The sequence below is a fragment of the Falco biarmicus genome, chromosome 7 (genome assembly GCF_023638135.1).
Source record: "Falco biarmicus isolate bFalBia1 chromosome 7, bFalBia1.pri, whole genome shotgun sequence".
In the NCBI taxonomy this organism is placed as follows: Eukaryota; Metazoa; Chordata; class Aves; order Falconiformes; family Falconidae; genus Falco; species Falco biarmicus.
This window is the reverse complement of record NC_079294.1, coordinates 68,492,117-68,513,595: the sequence shown is the minus strand read 5'-3', so window position 1 is coordinate 68,513,595 and position 21,479 is coordinate 68,492,117. Positions and strand designations below refer to the sequence as shown.

General features: G+C 42.0%; 1 protein-coding gene across 3 annotated transcripts in view; it reads right to left on the bottom strand.

Moving 5' to 3' along the window:
- The window catches only part of SMAD3 (SMAD family member 3), an 80,412-nt gene that overhangs the window by 19,458 nt on the left and 39,475 nt on the right, over window positions 1-21,479 (bottom strand). For 2 of the 3 annotated variants that reach the window (XM_056344966.1, XM_056344969.1), the window contains exons 2-4: window positions 3,292-3,485; window positions 2,302-2,436; window positions 1,537-1,611 (exon numbers count right to left, since the gene is read on the bottom strand). In XM_056344966.1, coding sequence (XP_056200941.1) covers window positions 1,537-1,611; window positions 2,302-2,436; window positions 3,292-3,485 — 404 coding nt within the window. Of the gene's footprint in view, window positions 1-1,536; window positions 1,612-2,301; window positions 2,437-3,291; window positions 3,486-10,832; window positions 10,851-21,479 lie in introns of those variants that run through there. The other variant, XM_056344967.1, reaches the window with a different exon arrangement.

Below are 21,479 nucleotides of genomic sequence, written 5' to 3'. Positions count from 1 at the left end.
GCTGTTTTACTTTCACTTCCAGTTATCAAAACTCCAGGTACCATCATGACAGCTAGCTAGCTGGGCATTTAAGAGCTTGATTTTACATCGCTAGGCACAAAACATACTCGGAACAGTCAAAACCATACCACTTTGTATCAACAAATCTTACTGGTTTCGGGACAATGAAGCATTGGATCAAGCTATACAGATCTGACCAAACAACTGTCAGAATTTTATCCCAAATCATTTCAATTTGGTCCACATATTCTGTGCATATATTTCAAATATCTGCACTTGGATGTCCAGAGCAATTTCCACAGTCTCTGGATGCCACAAGGATGCAGACGGGTAGCACAGTCCATTTTTTCTTTTCATCTCTACACTGAGTTTGGCTGGTTTCTTTAAAACTTGTTTTTCTAGAAAGGGGGAAGTCCACAATACTTGAAGGAAGGGATATAGCATTTGAACATAAATTGGGTATTTATAGCATCTTCCAGGCCGATCCTATTCCAGTCCACTTTCCAAAAAGCCATACATACATTCCACATGTCAACCACACTGCCAATAATTGTATGCACTAAAATGGATCGTGTCAATAGGCTTACACTTGGTGTAGACAAACCAGCCCACGTTGCCTTCCTCCATCTGTATAACTGTGGTGAAAGACTGCAAATCAGTCATCCCTCTTTTAGAATCCCACGTACGCTCTACGGCTGAAGGCATGCAAGAAACCAGGATATTTATGTGCAGTATTTGCATTAATTAGGTTCTGCATGTCTACCTGTATGTAAGTGCCATGGATTTGCATAACACTCTTGCAAAGCATCAGCCCTTCTAACCAAGGATGTGTTTTTGCTCTTCAAGCAAAAGTTTTATGAATTCGGAGTCTGATTCAGTGCTTCTTATAAGCAGTGACACCACTCAGATCAACAAGATGCCCTAAACAGTTACTCCCAGAAAGATGAGAGCTGCATGTTTTGGTTTAAAGTGTTGATACAGGTTAGCGTGAACACTAAGGCTGCTCATTCTAAACCTGGTTACTGGTTTTCTTGGAAATGAAAGAGAACCCAGGCTTTCAACTTCCTTTGAGACATAGCCACTAAATGATAAACCCATTTAAAAAAAAGTCTGCTAGTGGTCATTTCAAATATAATAAAACTGGATGTTTAAGTATGTAAACAACCAAGCGATAAGGAAAATGCCTCTGCAGAAAAGTGCCAGTTATGTGCTAAATTTTCAAGTGTGTACAGATGCAAGGACACAAATACAACACAAACTATCATCCTTAGATGTGTCTCCACTGTTGCAGGCTCCTGTATCATTAGTAGTATCTAATGATGAATATTGCGGAGAACAGGAACATGCTGTACCTTTCACCAGCAGCTCCAAAACACACCAACTCGTGCTTTGCATGAGATGTCAGGCTACACTTGCACTCCTACAGGGATAAAATACCTGAAACCACCATCTGATCTTCATTGTCGCAAAGAAAAACTTTAAAAGTGTCTCTGATATGACCTAGAAAGCTGCAGCAAATGGCACAAGATGACTTACCCGCATCCATGCTGGGGTTCATCTGGTGGTCACTAGTTTCTCCATCCTCACTCAAATAGCCTGGAGGAGGTGTCTCTAGAAGCATAAAATGATCATACTGTCATTGCAACTAGATGCAAAGTCTGGATTTTAGATGCCAAAAACATATACTCTGTTATGCACAAGGAGCTGAATTTCTTTTTCATTACTTTTCTTCCTCAAGCTGCTGAAAGGAGGAGCTGGCACAATCAGGATGGTATTTGTGAACAACAGAGGAAGGGGAAACAAAAAAATCTGGATTTTCAGTCCCATAAACCTTTAAGCCATGTAGACAGTTTTCTGTCCGCATATTTTTCCTCTCCTGGTGTGCAGCTGCATAGCTTGTCCATGCAAATAAGGTGTAAATTGCTTGTAAAAGAGACACATAAATAGAAGAGCTCAATTTCATCAGAAATGTAGAGAGTTTTACTCAAATCAAAATGGCTGAATTTCACTCAAATCTAAACTTGCTAAGGGAACATTCAGCTTTAGATTTCACAATAAACTGAGTATGCACTACTGAAGGGAAGAGGTGAGTTTAATGAAAACAAAACAAAACTATAAACAGCACTGTCATGTGCCTACATTTACAGCTTTCATCTATTTTTGTATAGATTCCCACTCCTTAGCTTTGTAGCAACAATGGAAAAAAGACTTTCCAGTCCTCAAGCTTAGCATACATAGACACAATTCTCTGTGCAATGTGACCCTTTTCCCTCCACTCGCTGTATGGAAGATATATGGTACCTGGAATGTAGTTGCTCTGTGGCTCGATACCCGCTGGGAAGTTAGTGTTCTCTGGAATAGAATGACTATAATCATCTAATGGCGGGAACTCAGCTGGGATCTCTGTGTGCCGAGGCACCAGCACTGGAGGTAACACTGCACAAATGGAAAGGAAAAAAATAGAACAGCTTTAAAATAAAATGACTGAAACCCTAGAAAATGAAGAGAAACTAGTCTGGACTAACACCCTTAAATACATGCAACACCAAAGTCACTTATTAAGGGACACAATTCGATACTTGCTTCTGAAATAACAGCAGCAGTTATTCTTAACACATCTCAGCTGGGGACAGGATAAGTGCTTATCTGAACACACCCAGCCTGTCTGCCCCTTCTAAGGCAAAGAAACAGGTCATCCTGAAAAACCATTTAAGAGAAGTTATACCACATGATTCAAAAGGAATAAATTTCACATAAAATGAAACAGTAAGGTAGGATTAGCATAAACATCCAGACTGGTTCTGCAGATTTGTACTGACAAGCAGCAGAAGTATTTGCAGTTCCAGATGAAAGTCTCTTTTAGAGGCAGGAGGAGACTTCAGAACAGGAAGTTCAGTTGTGTTGGGAGCTATTCTTAGATCCACTTCAACTTAACAGTAAGTTTATCCTTAACTTAATACCAAGAATTAGGGATGCACAGAACACTGCCATAGTTCATAGTTGTATCCACTATGTGTGTGAATTGTTTACGTGCACACAATGCCGTATTAGGGACCTGGCAACAACGCAACCTGCCCGACTTGGATTTTATCGATTTAAAATGGTATTTTCCCCCCGAGTGCAGATTCATAAATTATTCTACTGCATACAGTAAGAGATTATCATCAATAATAGATACCCTTTGGTTTTAAAACCCTACGCCTGCTGCTTTATTCAATTTTGAAATGCACTTATAAATCCCTTATGCTGGCACTGAGAAGCTGAGGCATCTGCACACAGGGCCAGCAGTACCTGGGGTTTCCACTCTTTGGTAATGATAAGGATTCACACAGACTTCATCCTTCTTCATGTTAAAGGCATACTCGCACATCTCCATGGCACGCAGCTCATGGTGGCTATGAAGGTCTGGCCACCGCCACAGCCGGCAGTAGATCACATGGGGAAGACCCTTCCGGTGAGACACTTGCAGCCGGCCATCTAGTGATCTGCAGCCAGAATATGCAAATGACAGCAATTTAATGGCGTTAATACATGTGTAGTATTGACGACATCCCATCAAACACTGCACAGGGGAACCTAATGTGAAGGCTGCAGACCGGCAGGAGGCTCAAAGCACAGGCTGCCCAGCCAACTCAGTCAACCTTGACACAATCCCAAAAGGTGCTAGTCACCAAAACCCACGGGGACAGTGCTGCAAGGAGGCATTCTGGTCCCAGTCTTCAGGCCAAGGAGTCATCTCTGAAAACTGTAAAATGTTTGGTTTACATAGGATTTACTAATTTTCTGAGAAGAGGTTAATTTGGAGGCAGAAACAAGAGCTACAGTAAGTAAGAATACATTGAATCAGCGGTACATCTGAAGTATTTGTGTGTGTCCTAACAAACAGGCCATTTGCACAGCTCTCATCAATTTGTGCTGTGCATGTAAAGGTATCATATCTTAAAATATGTGCCAATAAAACTAGACTTTTAAAACAGAGACATGAATTTCCATTGTGACAAAATAATCCAAAATTGATACAGATTCCTTTTCTGTAAGTATTCACAAACATTACAAACAAGAAAGGCTTCCAGTTTCGTTTTCCAAATCGCAGCCTGAAAACGAGAGAAATTTTTTTTTCAGCATTGCTTGACTTTTGTTTTTACATCTAGCCCATGTCTCCTCCGACTTATTTTTCACCTAATCCTATCCTCACCCCAGAACAGCCTGTTCCTAGCAAACCTTCCTGGGAAGCAAGACAAGCATGTTCAAATCCTCTCCAGCAGAGGAAAGAGTTGTAGGAGGGTCTCCTCCACCCTGAATGAGGGCTCCACTTCCTGAGCTGCTAAATGGCAACTACCCCCAGGCACTTTCTTTGAAGTCTAACCCTTCATTTCCCTTGCTTTTCTTAATGACCAAAATGAAACACTTCAGGGGTTTGGTGAAATTAAATATTTCTACTTTTAATTTGTCAAGGAAAGAAAAAAAAAATTAACTCGGAATTATTTCCCTTGGTTCTTCGTGTTGGCAGCCACTCCAGAAAACCAAAAGCAAACCAAACCAAAACACACAAACAATTATTCTAACAGTGGTTGCGCCAGTCTTGGCTGCCGTAAAAGAGTTTTTCCAAAAGCTTCTCTGGCAGAGCGTGGTAACACGCACACCTCCTGTAAACACTGTTACAACAACAAGGAAGGCAAAACGCAAACAATTCAAGCTATTACCAGCAAGCACTTGATTTAAGGGAGCAAGAAAACATGTCATTTAACTGTTAACTATGAAGTATGTAAAGAGGCTATGCCATCACTGAGGGACTTGCTGGTACTGGTTACAAAACATCTAAAACCTGCAAGTATATTACAGCCCTAAAAAATGCACAACGCCCACAGTTATTATTTACAGTACGCACTTATAGTATGCATTTCTTCATATTGTGCCTGTTATTTATGGATCACGCATTCTCTTCAGACTGCTCTGTTATGGGGTAATCAGCCAGCTGAGTATCTGGCATATTTTCCAAGCATGTTCTTATCCCAAGCTCCTTCCAAGGACAGGAAAGCAGAAATTGTGTCTTCCCAAGTGGAATCGTCTAGAACTGATCTTCTGTGGAAGGTGGGAATCTTGGTACTGATTTCAATGGGGCCAAGACTTGACTTACGTGACCTCAAAACTTGTCAGTTTGGAAAATAAATAAAAAAAAAATACACCAAAAGCATGAAAATATTAACTAAATTTAACAAGAAGAGAGTAGGCTGAAAGAAGGAAGAAAATAGGACTGCTTTTCTGTTCCCCTTTCAAACATCTTTGCCCACTTAGAAGGATATCTTACATCTAAGTAAGAGTAAAGGAAAAAAAAATGACTTCAAGATTATTCCAAGTGTCCCGCAGGAGACACAACTTTGGCAAGTGTTCTTACACTGTTCCCATTCACCATCAGCAGCACAGACAGATTCGGGTTGACATTAGCAGCTGAGATGGGGGGACTAATACAAAGTCTGCATGACTTTGGGATTGCTTGCAGGGATGGGTCTCTCCCTACATTTCCCAGGATAGAAGAAACTCTTATACTTAAAACAAATTTCTCAGTCAGCTAGACGGTGAAGTGCACTTCTCACTACCACCCCAGGACTCCTGGTAAAAGCTATGAAGTCTTTACAGAAGAAGAGCCAGCATGTCCACATGCCTGGCTCACTCTCTGGATGCAGTGGCCCTCGCCACCCAGGCTGATGGAGCCCTTCCGCTGACAAAGGTCTTGCAGGAGACAGTCACCAAGTCACTGATGTCTGACCAGCCCCCAAATCCTGAACAGCTCCAGCAGTTATCTAAAACAAAACCAGCCTAAAAGCATAACACAGCTCTCGAGCACCAGTAACACAGCTACTCATTTTTGTTACCAGAGACTGCACACTGCAAAAAATGTGTTGGGCTTGCTATCTACCACTGCTCACAGCATGAATGCTCTCTACAAGGCAGAAGAGATGGACTTCTCTATAATCTTATCTAAGAAGACTTTTTAAAATGACAGAGCCATATGTTTTATTCTCAAATATAATAACCTCCCCTTCTCCCCTCTCCCCTTAATATGAAGATAAGGTAAAATAAATTCTATTTCCCCAAAGCCCTGGGGGCTAATTACATTTTTATGATTGTGAAATCCCTCCTCTCTGTTAAGGGACTTGGGACAAAACAACATTGTCTGCATGTTCTTGGGAAGAACGTGGCTAAGCAACAGGGCAGCTTTATTTCTTTCAGCTGTCCTGCCTCAACCCCCAAGTATTTTCTCCAATGCAACAAATAGCTGGTATGGCTGAGATGGGACACAAGATTAGATGAAGAAAGACTGTGCTCTTCTAAAGGCAGCTTTTTATGTAGATATAGCACCCCAATTACTCCAGTCAATTGCCATGTCTTTATTAGCTAACTGAATGTGCATTCGTTGATGCAAACACTTGATGGACCACAAGAACCGTCTTGAGCACCCAGTCATCTCACTTATGAATCACAGAATCATTTAGATTGGAAAAGACCTTTAAAATCATCGAATCCAACCATCAGCCTGGCAAGCTGCAGTCTTAAGTGCAGATGTGCCAAGCTACAGGACTAGCACGACCTTGTAAGATGGTCTTCCTCCTGCCCAACACATTCCCATTCCCACAGCCCTGTCATATCTCATCTCCCTTGGTTCATCGGCTCTTGTCCCCTCAGCATCATACCACAAGCTGGCTCAGGTCTCTAACTTGGCAGAAGGCTATCCACTTTTTCACGGGTTAGCAGGCTGTGATCATTCTTGGAGGAACCTGATGAAAGCCAAAAGCTGATGTGAGTTAAGCTAGTATGTACTTCTGTTAGCATGTACTACAGCTGAGGATGCGTTTGACTGGCTCACCATCTCTGGAGTCTACCGCCCTCAGGGATGACCCGAGCATGTGTCTCACACATCCATATGCAGAGTAATCTGACAATAAGCTCCATAGGACACACAACTTCCACCCTTTCTTGGTCCTGTTCTGAAGCACAGTCTGATCTTGAAGGCTGAAGTATTCCCCAAATCACCCATGAGCTCAGCATATCCAGGCTTCACTAAAATTAGCAGAATTTAAGCACTAAGATTTCCGCTGGGTTACTGAACCCTGCCTCTTACCTTTCTTTTAATCAGCCTGTGTTGAGCAGATCTCCCTGTACAACAGACTTGGTACATTTATTATTCCATACTACCTAACAGGATTTCTTTTAATATCTTTCTTCGGCCAAAAATTCAGTATTGGATGGTTCTCTCTAAAATCAGCACCGTTTATTTTGATGCAACACTATGTTTTCAAAGTGTCTCTGTACTGCATGGTGGGCTTAAATAGCAGAAGTTGTAAAGAGCTTTTCTTTGCACAGTGTCAATGTTTAGACGGAGCGGGTGATGCAGACTCACTGCCAGAGGGTGTTCTAGTGCATCTTTCGTAACTAGCACGTGTCCTGAACTTGCAAGAAAAAATGAGAAAATATTGTGATCCGCAAGCCTGCTTTACTAAGGGAAATACGATGAGCTGTAGTTATCACCGCCTGCAAGTGTAAGAGCACGTAGGCTATGACAGCCTGCAAGATAAGGTAAAAACAACACCAGAACATAGCAAGATTCCTGAGCTGATACCACTTAGCAGTGGTTTATAACAAACAAATAAATTCAACAATGATTCAGAAAAACAAAGGCCTGACATGACAAGACAAAGAAGCAGCAGCAAGGAGGAACACAGAGGCTCAGCAATGTCAAAGATCAGCCACCTGAATGATGACTAGGTGGCCAGCAGACCCCTGAGGCAGCTGTGCCGGGGTGGGAGAACTGGCTAATGCCTCGCAGTACGTTTGTCCCAGCCTGTGCTGTGGGTGGTAGCAATACAGACAGTAACTGTGCACCCTTATCCTGCATGTAGGATACAGCTCAGAAGACTCAGTGCTTGGCAAAAGATGCCCAAGGAGAAGCCAGCCAAAGGCTTGAGGGTTCCGATACAGGGCATTCAAACACGATCAAGAGGTACCCAGTGGAGTGGTTACTCCACACCTTGGGCGGTTATAACCAGAGATTAAAAAGTACTGAATGAAGAAAGAGACACCAAGACTCCAGGAATGCAATCAGGTCACTTAATTGCTTGCACAACAGTGTAAGGCATGGTCAGGACACCATTTGCAGTGTCCATAAGAAACAAACAAAAAAACCTCTCAGGCTGAACACCTTTAGGATTAGTCCATGCTTATATTTTGTTACAAGCCATTTACTAGGAATATTTAACACATGAAACTGCTACTCCAAACTGTCCAGACTACTGCTGCTCAAAGAACAAAGGGCAACAGTGACTTAACAGCAAAAACAGAGAAGGGAGGAAAAAAGGACAGAAACACTGACAAGCTTTTTATAAAAAAAGAAAATCCTCTGTGCCTGCCTGAAAAAAAATGAGGAGTAAATAGGAGAATGTTACACTGCATAAGAGGAATTTGATTTCTGGGCCTCATTAGGGTTTTTTTCTTGTTGTTGTTGGGGGTGGTGGTGTTTTGTTGGGTTTGGTTCGTGGTGTTTGGTTGTGTTTTTTTTTAACCTAATTTAATTTGTAAGATCCTGAACTGGGAAAGAACAAAAACCAAAAACCACTCCACACTTTGAAAGATGTACTTGTTATTTTCTATTTTCGTCTTTGAGTATTCTGCAGCTGTCTTTCCTCTAGATGGATAATGGAACTCTTCCTTGCACCCAATCGCCTTCTTTAAAAGTAAAGTTGAAATCCATGGAATGCAGTAGTGCAAATTAAGCAAAGTGATATAAGCAATAAATTGTTACAAGTTTTTTTGTCAAGTTGGAAATCTTCAGATAAACTCTATCAGAGAGCCACTCCCTTCCCTTACCACTCAGACACGTACACCCCTGTTTGCAAAGCCCATCAGTTTTATATCCCTGTCATTAATCTTCCAAGAAAGCAAAATAGCTGAAAGCTCAAGTATCCAGTAACACCAGTATGTGCAAAAAAACGGTTAGGAAAAGAGAAAAACAATCAGGAAGAAAAAGTTCAAGTTATGCATTTCCAAGAGGTTCTTATTAAAAACCATGAGCAGAAGCTGGTTTTAAAAACCATGATAAATAAGTTGCCAGCATGCTCTAAAATGCACCAAGAACTATGGCCACAGGCTGTGATTTTCTCTTAAGCACAAAACATGATTAGTAGCTCCTTACCGGCCCTGCATCTGGTCTACACCAGGAAAATAAGCATTTATTCTTGTAGCAGAATCTGGCTTTTGTGTGCAGAGCACTGCAATATCCACAGGGCTTCACTGAAAAGTTGGATAATATCTCAACTTTCCCTGCATACTGGCCAAACAAACAACACTGAATACAAAAAAAGACTGATGCAGCACATCTGTAATTCAAAAGCTGATCCTTTGCCATCTCTTTCCCCTCAATTTGCTCAGCATCACTAAACTTTCCAATTTCTGGTGCAGTTTTAACAGTACTGTCATTCAAGTTCTAGAAATAGAAGTAACTGTGTCGAACTGAGGCTTGCAATACATGTTATCACACTGCCATGGAGGAAACTAATAATTAATACTTCTACTTAGCACTTAAATTTATAGAAGATTAAAAGTTTTAACAAACTTCTACTTTGCAACACATCTCTATGAAGAGGGTAACTTTTCACTACCCCCAAAACAATGAAGGTAAACGATTCTCCCAAAGCAAAAGAAAAGTTTGTGTCAGAGCCAACACCAGGAGTAAGGAGTTCATCACTCCCTTGATGCTATCAAAGATCACTGCTATTTTGCACTGGTATTTCTCTCATCCGCATTGCTTATTCTTCCCACTAAAGTCCTCCTTTGGATTTAGAAGTAAAACACATCCTTTACATCTGCAGATGGTAGCTGACTTCAGATGCTTCTGACCTTTGCAAGGAGTTGCTAACAGGAGCAGAAGGACTGTGGCAAACACATGAAGAGGAAGCAATGGGCAAAGCCTGGAAACCCATGCAAAGGTTATCACGCCCTCTGAGCAGACCGCTGCGTGTGTACTTACAGGTAAGCACAGGATCACAGCCAGTGGGTGGCACAGCTCCACGCATCTGCTAGCCATGAAGTCTTGAACAGAGACAGATAGAACCTACAGCCTGCAGCATCGGGTAAAGATTTTAAAGGTTAAGAGCAATTCCTCTTTCTTCTGATGCTGCACAATTCTGGTACTCAAGTCTCATTTGTTCTGGGTTTGAAAAGTAGCTGACAATACAGAAATTACCAATATCTCTTGTGTGGGCTTCTAACTACCTATTTACATCTCTTGGTCTTTACTAAGGTTTGCAGACTTCCCCTTCCCCCACTCAAAAGCTGAAGAAATACAGCACAGAGAGTTGATGTCAGGATCAGATTATGACAGCATGAGTCATTTATTAAGATTCCAGTAATGCTAAGCTCTTTAGCAGGTGCCTTGAGACCATATTTTTCAGAGTCTAATTTCAGATTCAGACATAAGTACATTTTATTGGTTTACCATAAACTGTCTGTCCATTGTTGCTTCTCTAAAGCTGCCTTCTGCTTGTCCTGTACCCCACAGCTCTAACTTCTCCGAGCTGTGTCCACTTCTACTCCCTGCTGGCATGCAAATAACACCTTAGTTTAATTTAGATTTCTTTAAAGCTACAGATAGATCTTGTTTTGTCATGTAGCATCACAATCTAACTGTTTTTTCCTCCGCACTTTTTACTAATCTCTGTTATTTACACCACTCCTGCTCATGCCACAGCTACAGAATATTGGCTACTGGCTATCAAATCCAGCTCTCTTTCCTTTATTTTTGGCCATTTTGTAATTATCCGCCCCTGCATCCCTCTCACCTCCTCCTCTTTCTGATAGCCAGTGGCACAGCAGCTAGGTACTTCAGAGGCCCAGCCATGCATGTCCTTCACCCTCCTACCCTAGAATGGACATAATATATCCTAATGTTTAACTAAGGCTTAATCATAAACCCATTGCTAAACTTCCTAATATACATCCCAATATTTCTGCCATCTACACTTGTCCAACTGCACTTGGACCTGCAAGGCAGATGGCAGTTCTCAGAAAAGGCACTCTTTTACTGACATTTCAAAGGAAAGCAATGAATTACCCAGCAAGGCACAATCCCGAAGACACACCGTTACTAGTAGCTGCAGCAAAAATTACGCAGTTAAAATGTCTCCAGTGGTACCCCTCTACCCTTCAGAAGCTCACAGCTGTCAGCAAAAATTTAAAAAAACCCAAAAAACCGGTAACCCACCCCCCAACTATCCTTGTTACTACTGCAAGAGGCAGATAGGGCAAGCTGTATTTTTGTAGCAATGTGGTAATTGACTACTACTAATCTACCATGAATAGAAATTGGTAGCAAATAAGAGATGTAAGTGGAATCTGAAGGTATTGCATCCAAGCCCTTTCCCAGTTACCTTTTGTGGAGCAAATGTGACTTTTTGATTGATTTTCATAACCCCTCTAAATTTGAAATCCAGTTTTTCTAAGCAGTTCTAGTCCTTTCATTTATTTCAGCGAAGTTTATTTGTCCAAATCTCTGTCAGACTCATCTAAATTTATTTGTGCTTGATCCTTAAGGGGACTGGGGGTGGAGGAAACAGACACAATAAGAAAATCAGCCTCTCAAAAGGAGCGTGCCTTTCTGAAAAGTCATTTATCATATGAGCTCGTCATTTCTTCCCAGAATCCTGTGTTTAACTCCAATCATGAAATCCAAAACCCAACACACTTCCATCCAACCAAACCAGCAACTTCCTCTCTCCGAGGAGATTCCAGGCATACTGATGGGTCTGTGTATTTGTATGTTCAGAAGAGTTTCATAAGGAGAAAATGGATGGATGGAAATGCCGAAGAGATTCAGATAATCTTTCATAACACAGAGTGCATTCAAAACAAAGGCATTTCAAGAAAGACTGAATAACTGGAGCACATGGTCCTGTTAGCAATCAAAAAACACCACAACAACAACAACCAAAAAAAAAACCACACGAAAGAGAAAAGAAAGCTCTTTTCTCAGTTATTCTGTTAGCTTCCATGGTACTTATGCTGATTTACATTTAATATCTAGCTTCAACATGCATCTTCTTGATACTGTAGGGGAAAAAAAATCTTCCTATTTTCACTGAAGTCAGGAGAGCTTTGCAAATTAGCATCAGCTGTTGATACAGTCCAAATAAAACCAGAGCAAAAGAACCAAGAAAAGAATATGCTTCTTAATTGCTGAAAGAGAAAATAAACTAATGTACTGCTCAATGTTTAGACAGAAGTCTCACACCAAGAACTACTGCCCCAAATATATGTCTGCTAACAAAAGCAAAAGTGATTATCATAGTGAGTGTTGAAAAATGACAGTTTTAAGACCTTGGACTCTCCTTCATAATATACACAATTCCCAGCGCCTTCAACAGAAACTTCATATAAATACCAGGAGTCGGAACTGACCTCAGAGAAATGTTTGTGCATTTTATCAAGTTGGGGCAAAGCCAACATTTCTTATGGAAACATTTTTGGTGGTCCTGGGCAAAGAACATGTTTACTGTATAGCAGATATAACTAAAAATACACTGTGTTACAGCCTCCAATTATCTTGTTTGGAATAGTTTGAGGCTACTCAAGGTTCCTTGTTGTTATTTTCTTTATTATATAGTGAAAAAGTTGCTGCTTTTCCTGTAATTTGAAAAGCAGCTATTTCAAGATTTGACATCTGTGTTTGTACCTCCCACGCACGGATAACAAAATCCAGAGTGAAATTTTCCAGAGTGCCCATCTCCTATTTTTGAAAGCAACTCTGCTACTTAAGACACAGATCGATACTTTCCTTGAATTACGTAGGCCTTTAAAGTCTTTCATTAATTCCACTGGCTCTACGTTATATTGCTTTTCAAGCTGGTTTAACAGCAATTCAGATATATACTTATTTGCACAACCAGTACTAATTAACAGCATACCACAAACCAGGGGACCCGGTCCCACAGACGCTCACACTTCCGTCCAACATCCACCCCCACCCCAAGCCCCTCCGCAGGGACGTCCTTTGGGATCCGTTCAGCAGCAGAGCTACACATGTGCTCAGATGGCTCTGTGATGAGGACCTGTTCTTCATTAAGGGTGATCAACTTGAAATGAAATGCAGCTTGCTTACAAAAACTTTAGTCTGTGTTCCTTAGCCTTCAGCCTCTCCCATTCTCTCAAACAATTAACCACCTCTCTTTTCCAATCGAGCTTTCCCAGCCTCCGACCCACTCTGGCATCCTGCGAGTTGTTAATGAATCAGTTCTGCATGAATCATTTCCCATGTGCAGACTGCGTATTTCATCACAGAGCAGATTCTCACAGACTTTCCTCCTTGGTCCCGATGACAAAGAACTACCTCCGCTACCAAAACAAGCCTTGAAGTTTCCACAAGGAGTTAACAGAAGGTGTGTGAGAGAGGTGAAAAGGGTAGTGGAAGAAGGCTGTGTTAATTTTACAACTCTGACTTCCTTAATTATGAGTCACCAGCAATGCAGGAGAAATCCAGATTAAAAAGTAAACCTAAAAGAGTGTGATGTCTTAGGGGAATGCTGCAGATTTAAGATGAAATGCCTCATTAAAAGCCCACAGAAGTTAATATTTTACAGTCTCTTATGTCTGTAATTACTAGTGAAATCAGAGACTCAAGACTCTGCAAGAGTTCGTGTGTGTTTGGAATAACACCTTTGTAAACTTCTCTGTCTCATAATCAGGTTTTACAACACATCTGAGGAAGGGAGGGATGAGAGGAGGTGGTGTTATAGGTTTTCGGTTGGTTAGTTTTATTTTGAGGGACTGTTTCTATACAATAAGAGAAGAGGGTTTCTTATACCAGAGAGGTGGAAAATGGTTCAGCTGAAATGTTTTTTTTCCCCACGAAAAACTCTTAGCAGCAAAAAGGGAAGCTATGTATGTGGCCTACCTGAAAGCCTCCTTTCTTTTAGTAAATCTACAGATCAGTTGAAAGGGTTTTCTTTCAGGCTACCACTAGAAGCCTAACAGCACAGCAGACGTGCCATGCAGCAAGAGAAAGTCACTCCCTCAGCCATCCCCTCTGGCCAAGATAATTACCTTCTTCATGGAAGCCCAATTCTGCTTTCCTAAATTACAGTTTATGTTAAGAAATAAATAAATAAACCACACTGAAAAACTTTGAGAACAGGAGGGGAGAACAGTATTTTCCCAATGCTGCAAGGCACAAGGAATTCCCTTGCTCACCAGACTTTAACATGTTGTAGCTCCCTGAATCAGGATGCACCATTTTCTCAATATGTGCAGCACTCGCTATCTATCTGAAGGAAAGCAGCACCAACACAAGCACAGATGTTTTCCCTCTCTCCTTCACTCTCCCCTGCTGTAAACTACACCAGCTCTGCACTGGTGATACGGCTGGGAGCAAGGATGTATAATTTCAATGCTTAACTCTGACTAATGCAGGATGTGTGGGAGAGCAACCCAGCGGCATGAATAACAGCTCTATAAAGCACGTATCAGTACCACACTAAGTCATTCTTATCATCCAAACAGGATCTCAAGCATGTGCGTGCACAGTACCTTTCCTGTAAAGGTCTTATCATTACTATTGCTTGTATGGAAATCCAGCTGGTATGACACAAAAAGGAGCAGGAAAAGGCAAGTAGCTGAAATCAACATAAACAAATACCTTATTTTCATGTAAATTTCAGCAGTAATAAAAACTTGAGGCAAGAAGTGATTAAAGAATGGTCCAGAAAAAAACAACACGAAAACAGGTCACCCTTCAACCACCACAGGAGACAGAACTGTTCCCAAATGAGATGTTTTTCAAAAGTTTTCCATGAGGCGTCCATAACGAATAGCTGAAAATACCAACTGCATCAAAACTCACATTTAAGTAAGACAGCACCATTTCAAGTAGTTTTCCTGTTGTCATCTCCCTGAACTAAAAAAAATATTTAATATTCATGTCCTGGGAACCTCACTGGATAGATGCTTAAACATTAAGGTTAAACTAGAAGCTGATCTAGAGCTTGCCAAGGAGAGGGGAACAAGGAGGGAAGCAGAGTCACATATAAATATTAGTTTGTACTTGAAAAAGCCAGAGTGTATTTTAAAGCTGTTTTTGATTTTCAAGCCAACTTCACATCGTTCTCTGTCAAATGTTGGTAGGGCAGGGTAGCACAGGGGGAATAAGCACCTCGTGTCGTCTTTGGCAGCTGGTCCAGGGTGACAGTGACACTGCCAGTCATTATCAGCTAAATTATGGAAAATGATCAGCAGAATTCCAGAAACAAGGGATGTTTTTCTTCCTTATTTTCTCTCTGGCCCCTCTTGGCGGGTGCCTTTAATGCCAGCCACACAGGAGTTTGGCTGGACTTTTGTGTGTGGTTTTGGCACTCACAAAAGAGGCAAAGAATGCTGTTTGGGAGCACAGCTCTCCTCCCGTAACCACACAGGCCTCCCTTTCCCAGGCATCATATCACCTTGCCATCTGGCAACTTCATGAGTACTGGCCTGAGCAATAACACTAGATAAAGACTGGAAGCTCTTTAAAGCCACAGGAGAGATCCCTCCTGGCCTGCAGCAGTAGACCAGCATCGCTCTGCTGTGACCTGAAAAGGGAATCCACAGAAGACAAAACTTTTTTCAGTTCTTCAAATCCTAAAGTGTTTTCAAAACCACAGAAGTGTACAAATAGATATGTCCATCTTGTGGTATAGCCAAGACAAGAGTAACACTAAAACGTTACTTAACAGCTCACAGCAACACTACAGCACTTTCATGGCCAACATGAAGACCACCACCACTCATTCCAAATCAAAGCTTGAGGGAACTTTAGAAGCAAACCATAGTAACTACTCAAGATGAAATGCAGACAGGAGACCCAGGAACACCACCCAGCTTCTCTAAAACACCACAATGAGGCATATAGAGGTAACAGTCAATTATGACCTTCTTTTTATGTCTCCTCTTTAGCAGCCCAAAGCACTTGCTAGGTCCCTGGGTCAGCAGTGACTCAGAACAGAGGGCCTTCCAGTGAATCATCCACACATTTTTAAGCACCCTCCAGGTTTTGTTGATTGGGAGATGTCTCACTACCTACACCTTCCCTAAATATTTACTGGGCTGTCCAAGCATGAGTGAGAGTGAGAGAGAGCATACTATCAAGGGTGCAAAAGAGTCAGCAATCCTCTCTGAATACCTGAATGCTGTGGAAAGGAATACAAGCCACACGCAAATCTAGCAGCAGTGCTCACTCCTACAGCACGTGAATACGGGCATAAGCCACACAAAGATAGGGAAACAATAGGGTAAGTCACAAATATTTGATTTCACAAGTCAAGACAGTTTTCTTTCCCCTCCCCTCGTGACTAAGCCTTTGGTCCACACACCCACTCCATCCTCAAAAAACATCTCCATGAAACAAATTTGATTGCTCTAAAATACGCACAGGCAATGACCAATCACACCTCCTCCTCACAGCACTAAGTCTATTTACTAAGAGTCTGCACCAACTGTCTACTTTGTATGTAACAGGATCCTACTCCCTCTCTCAACCAGACATTAAACACTAGCAAGTCCAACTCATCTCCATTTTTCTTATCCCATTCCCAAACCTCCGAGTCTGCAGACAACATCGTCCACCCAGACAAACCTTCTGAAATCACTCCTAGCTGCTTCCAGGGAGAGGACACTGCAGTGCCCAGTGTGCCACAGATCAGAATTGATCCTAAACCACCAGGGCTCAAAAGTACGGCACGGAAATGAGAGCAGTGGGCTGTGTCACAGAGGTTCTTGCCTTTCGCTAAGGGCAGGCACTGGCAGCACTCCATGCCTCACTGCCTCCCAACATCCCGCTGAGCTTATTAACTTAGGCTTTGTGCCATGCCTTACCTTTGATGCACTGCTGGTGTAATGGCAAGGACACTGCCTGCCAGTGGAGGCAGAAAACCCAGATCTCATCCCCATCCTGGCACAGACCTACTGCATAAAAATGGTATTAAACTTTGTTCTAGAAACCTACTCACCATCTGGAACCACTGCTCCACACCACCTCTAGCAGCCTTCCCAGCCATTTTCTGTTTTGTTCACTACTTGTGCCTCAATACATTTTCCTGCACAAAATTTAAGAAAAAACAAACAAAAAACAAGCCCCCAACGCAAAATAAAATCTACTCCTTTTTCCTTTTAGCAACCAAAACAACATGCCTGTCCTTATGCCATCCCAACTAATCTCTGGCACATCAAATAAATATCTTGTTCCTCTAACCCATCAAAAAACCCAGCTGCTAAAATTATCATTCCGACCCATCAATCACACTTCCTTCTTAATCGGTCTGGTATCTTCTACAAGGTATTAAGTTCAAACAGCCTACAGTCCTCAGAGCACTCCAGCCCTCTTTATGTCACATTTGAGACTCATCCCAACCGCAGCGTCTCCCTCCTCCTCCCAAATTCCTTGCCTAGACTGGACATCAACCACATGCTTCCCCTTGGCTTCTCCTTCCCTCCCCACCTCAGCCCCTTTCCCTGCCTCGTGCAGCTTTCAGCATAACACTGGGGCAGAGAAAAACCTTCCAGTCCTGATGAGATGGAAGGATGATCCTCCACCATCTCATTTCTTTGGAAAGGCCAGTTAAACCAAGTGTGCCACACCCTATCAACATGATGCAAGCGGACAAAAAGGTTTACAGGGAGGAGATGGTACAAAAATATTAAAGTTATTAATATAGACCACAGTTACAGTTTTCTCTGGATACTCCTGAGAGTACTGTCTTGTGTCTTTTAGACTGCCAGCTACTCAGTACAGGGACAGTCTGTATTTCCCGCCCCCACGCCCCCAAAGCAATAAGCACATTCTTGGCAGCTAAATTATTAATAAGGAAAAAACTGTAATTGATTCATAGATGAGCCCAAAAGACATGATTTGTCTTCTTCAATCATCCAAGTCATCATGCCCACATGCTTTGTCCTGGTTCTGTCCCCATCAAAACTTCAGTCTCCCACCCAGACCCATAAGGCAGCTCCAAATTATCTGTGTTTACATGACCTCTTTACCTCTGTTGTATCTGAACACTGACCAGATACTGCAAAAGAGAAACAAAGTGTTTATTGTTCTGTCTCTCCTCTCCATGGCAAGAAAAAGCTTAACTGGATTAGTTCTTCACGTTTATTTTTATCCATTGTGAGCTTGTGAAAAGACCAAACAAACAAACTCAAGGAAAAGATGAGTTTTGCATTCAGGTTTTGAATATGCTGAGCTTGGGGATCTAGCGCTCTCTCTGCTGGTGGAAAGTTCCACAGTTCTGACCCAACTCTTCACACCAGAAGTATATGTCGTCCTCCTTCTCCAAGCACTGCGTTCTCACATTTCAGCTCCAATACCAGCAACAGTAATTTTTGCTCCTGTTTTACTGAATGATCTGAGGATCACTGCGTAGTTCTTGGCCCTCCTATGAATTCGGGCTTACTTGTAACACCAGCTTGAGGAGCGGCCCCTGAGTACAGCTACTCCACAGGCTGTTATGTTTATTATAATTAACAGCACCACACACATCCCATTGCTTTCATAACACTCGCCACAATTTGTTTGGCATGAAGAACTGATCAGCAGCCAGCTTGCCACAAACTCAACCTTTTTAAGGCAGGACCCGTGGCTTTATTGAAAGCAACACAAAGTTTGTTTCTAAAAACATTATGGAGATGACATGTAAAACACAGCATTGCTGCTTAAATGCTGGTGAATCCCAAACAATGGGAACGCCTACATGAGGCAAAAACAGACCTTCAAAGGCTTGTAGGCAAATATACTGTCACTGAATATTTTGTCATGGAAGCAAGAGCCTAAAAATACAACACGAACAGATAATGCATTGAGACAGGCCGGCGCACATCCTGTCTTTACTCTGTAAACACCACAATGCGAATTGGCACTATTGTACAAATCAGGCCACCCATACAAAAAGTAGGACAGTAGTTTGTAATAAACTGCAGCCTTCATCCCAGAGCCGTGACACTCCTTGTCCCAGATATCTTGTTCTATATTGGAAGAACAAGAAACCTGGTGGGAGCATGGCTGGGCTGCCTCAGCCTCCAGCACCGGCAGCAGCAGCACATGCCTGCTGAGGGCACAGGGAGGAGAAAGAGGAGACGGTGTTACCATCCATTTTCTGACAAGGACAGCACCTGCCCACAGCAGGAAAACCAGCCTTGAGATGTGCTGACTCACTGTAGCGTGGTTCCCTGCAGTTGGTAGTGGTTTTTCAGTCTTCTAAGAACACTCCTCTTCCCTGCAACTGAAGGACTGTTGCCATCTCCTTTCTCTACACAGAAATCAAAGAAAAAACAGAAGTGCCCCGGGTAAACTAGAAGACATTATATCCTGCATTTCTTGTTCCCATTTGCAAATTCTGGGCTTGAAGGGGAAAGTACTCTGTTTAGCATACATGAGAGAATGGTAAAAGCCGTACCAGACTGAAAAAAAGTGACGCACTGGGGGCACAGTTCTCCACCAGAGTAAAGTAAGATTCATTTCTTGTTCTAGTGGATGCAGTTTAGCTAGATTTGGGTGGTTTAGTCCCAAGTTCTCAAAACCTTCAGACTCCTTTTACATCTTTTATTCTTACCAAAATTACACCCACCCACCCCCACTGGTCTCAGTGCTTTTCTATAAAATACATGTGATAGGTCTCTCTTGTGGAAGTACGCAAGGACACTGGAAACACTCCAGAGTTTTGATACAACAAGAATGGATATCAAACTTTAAAAGCATTACATGCAGTCATGCATACAAAAGCCATAAACGATCCTTGGGTATAACAATATACGTGACCATTCAGAGAGCCTAATCTTTTCTCAGAACCACCAATGTTCCCAGAGCTATGTAAAGCAAAGTTTAAGATATAAAAGAATATTTAGAAAGGCAAACAAACACAGGTTCCCAAAATCTGGAAGTTTAGTTACCTTCCAGGAAGCAAATGAGCAGAGCCCTCCAGCTGAATGGTGTGGGCTCATTTGCACATGCAATGAATTCAGTAAATTCCATTCCGGACCTCTAGTTCACTGACTTGTGAGGATACTAATTGTTTTATGGTAGTAACCACTAATCCCCACTAAACCCCAATCAAATATCAAGGCTTATACACAACCAGCACAAAAGAGAAAGTCCCTGACCCAAAGAGAATGTGATTTCCATTTACAACAGGATACAACAGGTAAATGAAATGGACAAACAGGAAGGAGCAGTTATCACAGAAGCAGCTATTATATACCAGAAGTGTGAATGGGCTCCATGGGGAAAAAAATTAAAAATATCACCACCACATTCTTCTTCCAGCAATTAATCAGATTTTACTTTCAAAAACTGCGTGCTAAAAGTCCAGGTGGGCAAATCTGGGAAGCATTTTTTTCTTTTTACATGCAGGGGAAGAAAAGAGGGCAAAAGGCATGCACAAAACTGAAAAATACTTATTTTTCTGAAAATCACAGAGTGGCATCAGGAAGAGGAGGCTGTGGGGAAACATGTATATCAGTAAAGCATAGAGCACCAACCCTTTTTGCTTTCCTCTGCAGATCACCCTTAATAAATTATCATGACTCTCTTAGGGATTTTTTAAATCTGTTTTTTATTATTACTCCCATTTTTAAGGGAGATAAGGTTGTCTCTGCTTTTGAAACTTCAACAAGGGCCACACACTCCCACACAGAAGAATTTCACTGCTATAAAAGCTCTGGCTGCTCAGCCAGCTACTACTTAGTAGCTCTGGTGCAATAAAAAAAGCAACATGAACCACTACAAGAGGCACTAAGACCCTGTAATGCTCCTGGATGCACACTGTAAAGAAGACAAAAACATAACTTACAAATGACTTGCCCCCAGAAGCCACTGAGGGCTGAGTGGTGTGCCTGCATACCACACAGCACGCATTTGCTTATACGAAACCTTTTTAACTTTGCCACGGGTGGGAGGAGCAGGAGCCCTGCATGTGGCTGTGTGGGCAGGACCAGCACCTGAGACTCAGCAGCACTGCAAATAAACACAGTTGATGCATGAATAATGATACAGTTTTAAGGCATTTATTTCTCAACAAATATATAGCAATAATATGGAAACCATGCAAAATGGTGGCACTGGATTTTCTTGAGCCAAATCCTTCAGATGTTTAAAAAAAAAAAAAAAAAAGTCAAAGACAAGGAAGGGCTGGAGAAGGGCCAGGGTGCATACCAGCAGCAGGAGAAGCCTTTTTGTGACCAAGGCTGTGGGTGGTGCATTCCTGACTCATCAACTAAGGTGCATCTGGTGGCTGTGTCAGGTGCTTGATTGGCAAAAGCATTCCCTCATAATGGCTTCTTAATTGTTTTCTGACAGCCATGACACGTTCTCCAGAGGGCTATGAAGCCAGAAATTTGGAAGACAGTGTGCCATTTCTTATGAGCAGGTGTAGAGCAAACCAACCACCTGCTTCCCGTCTGCGTCTCTGACA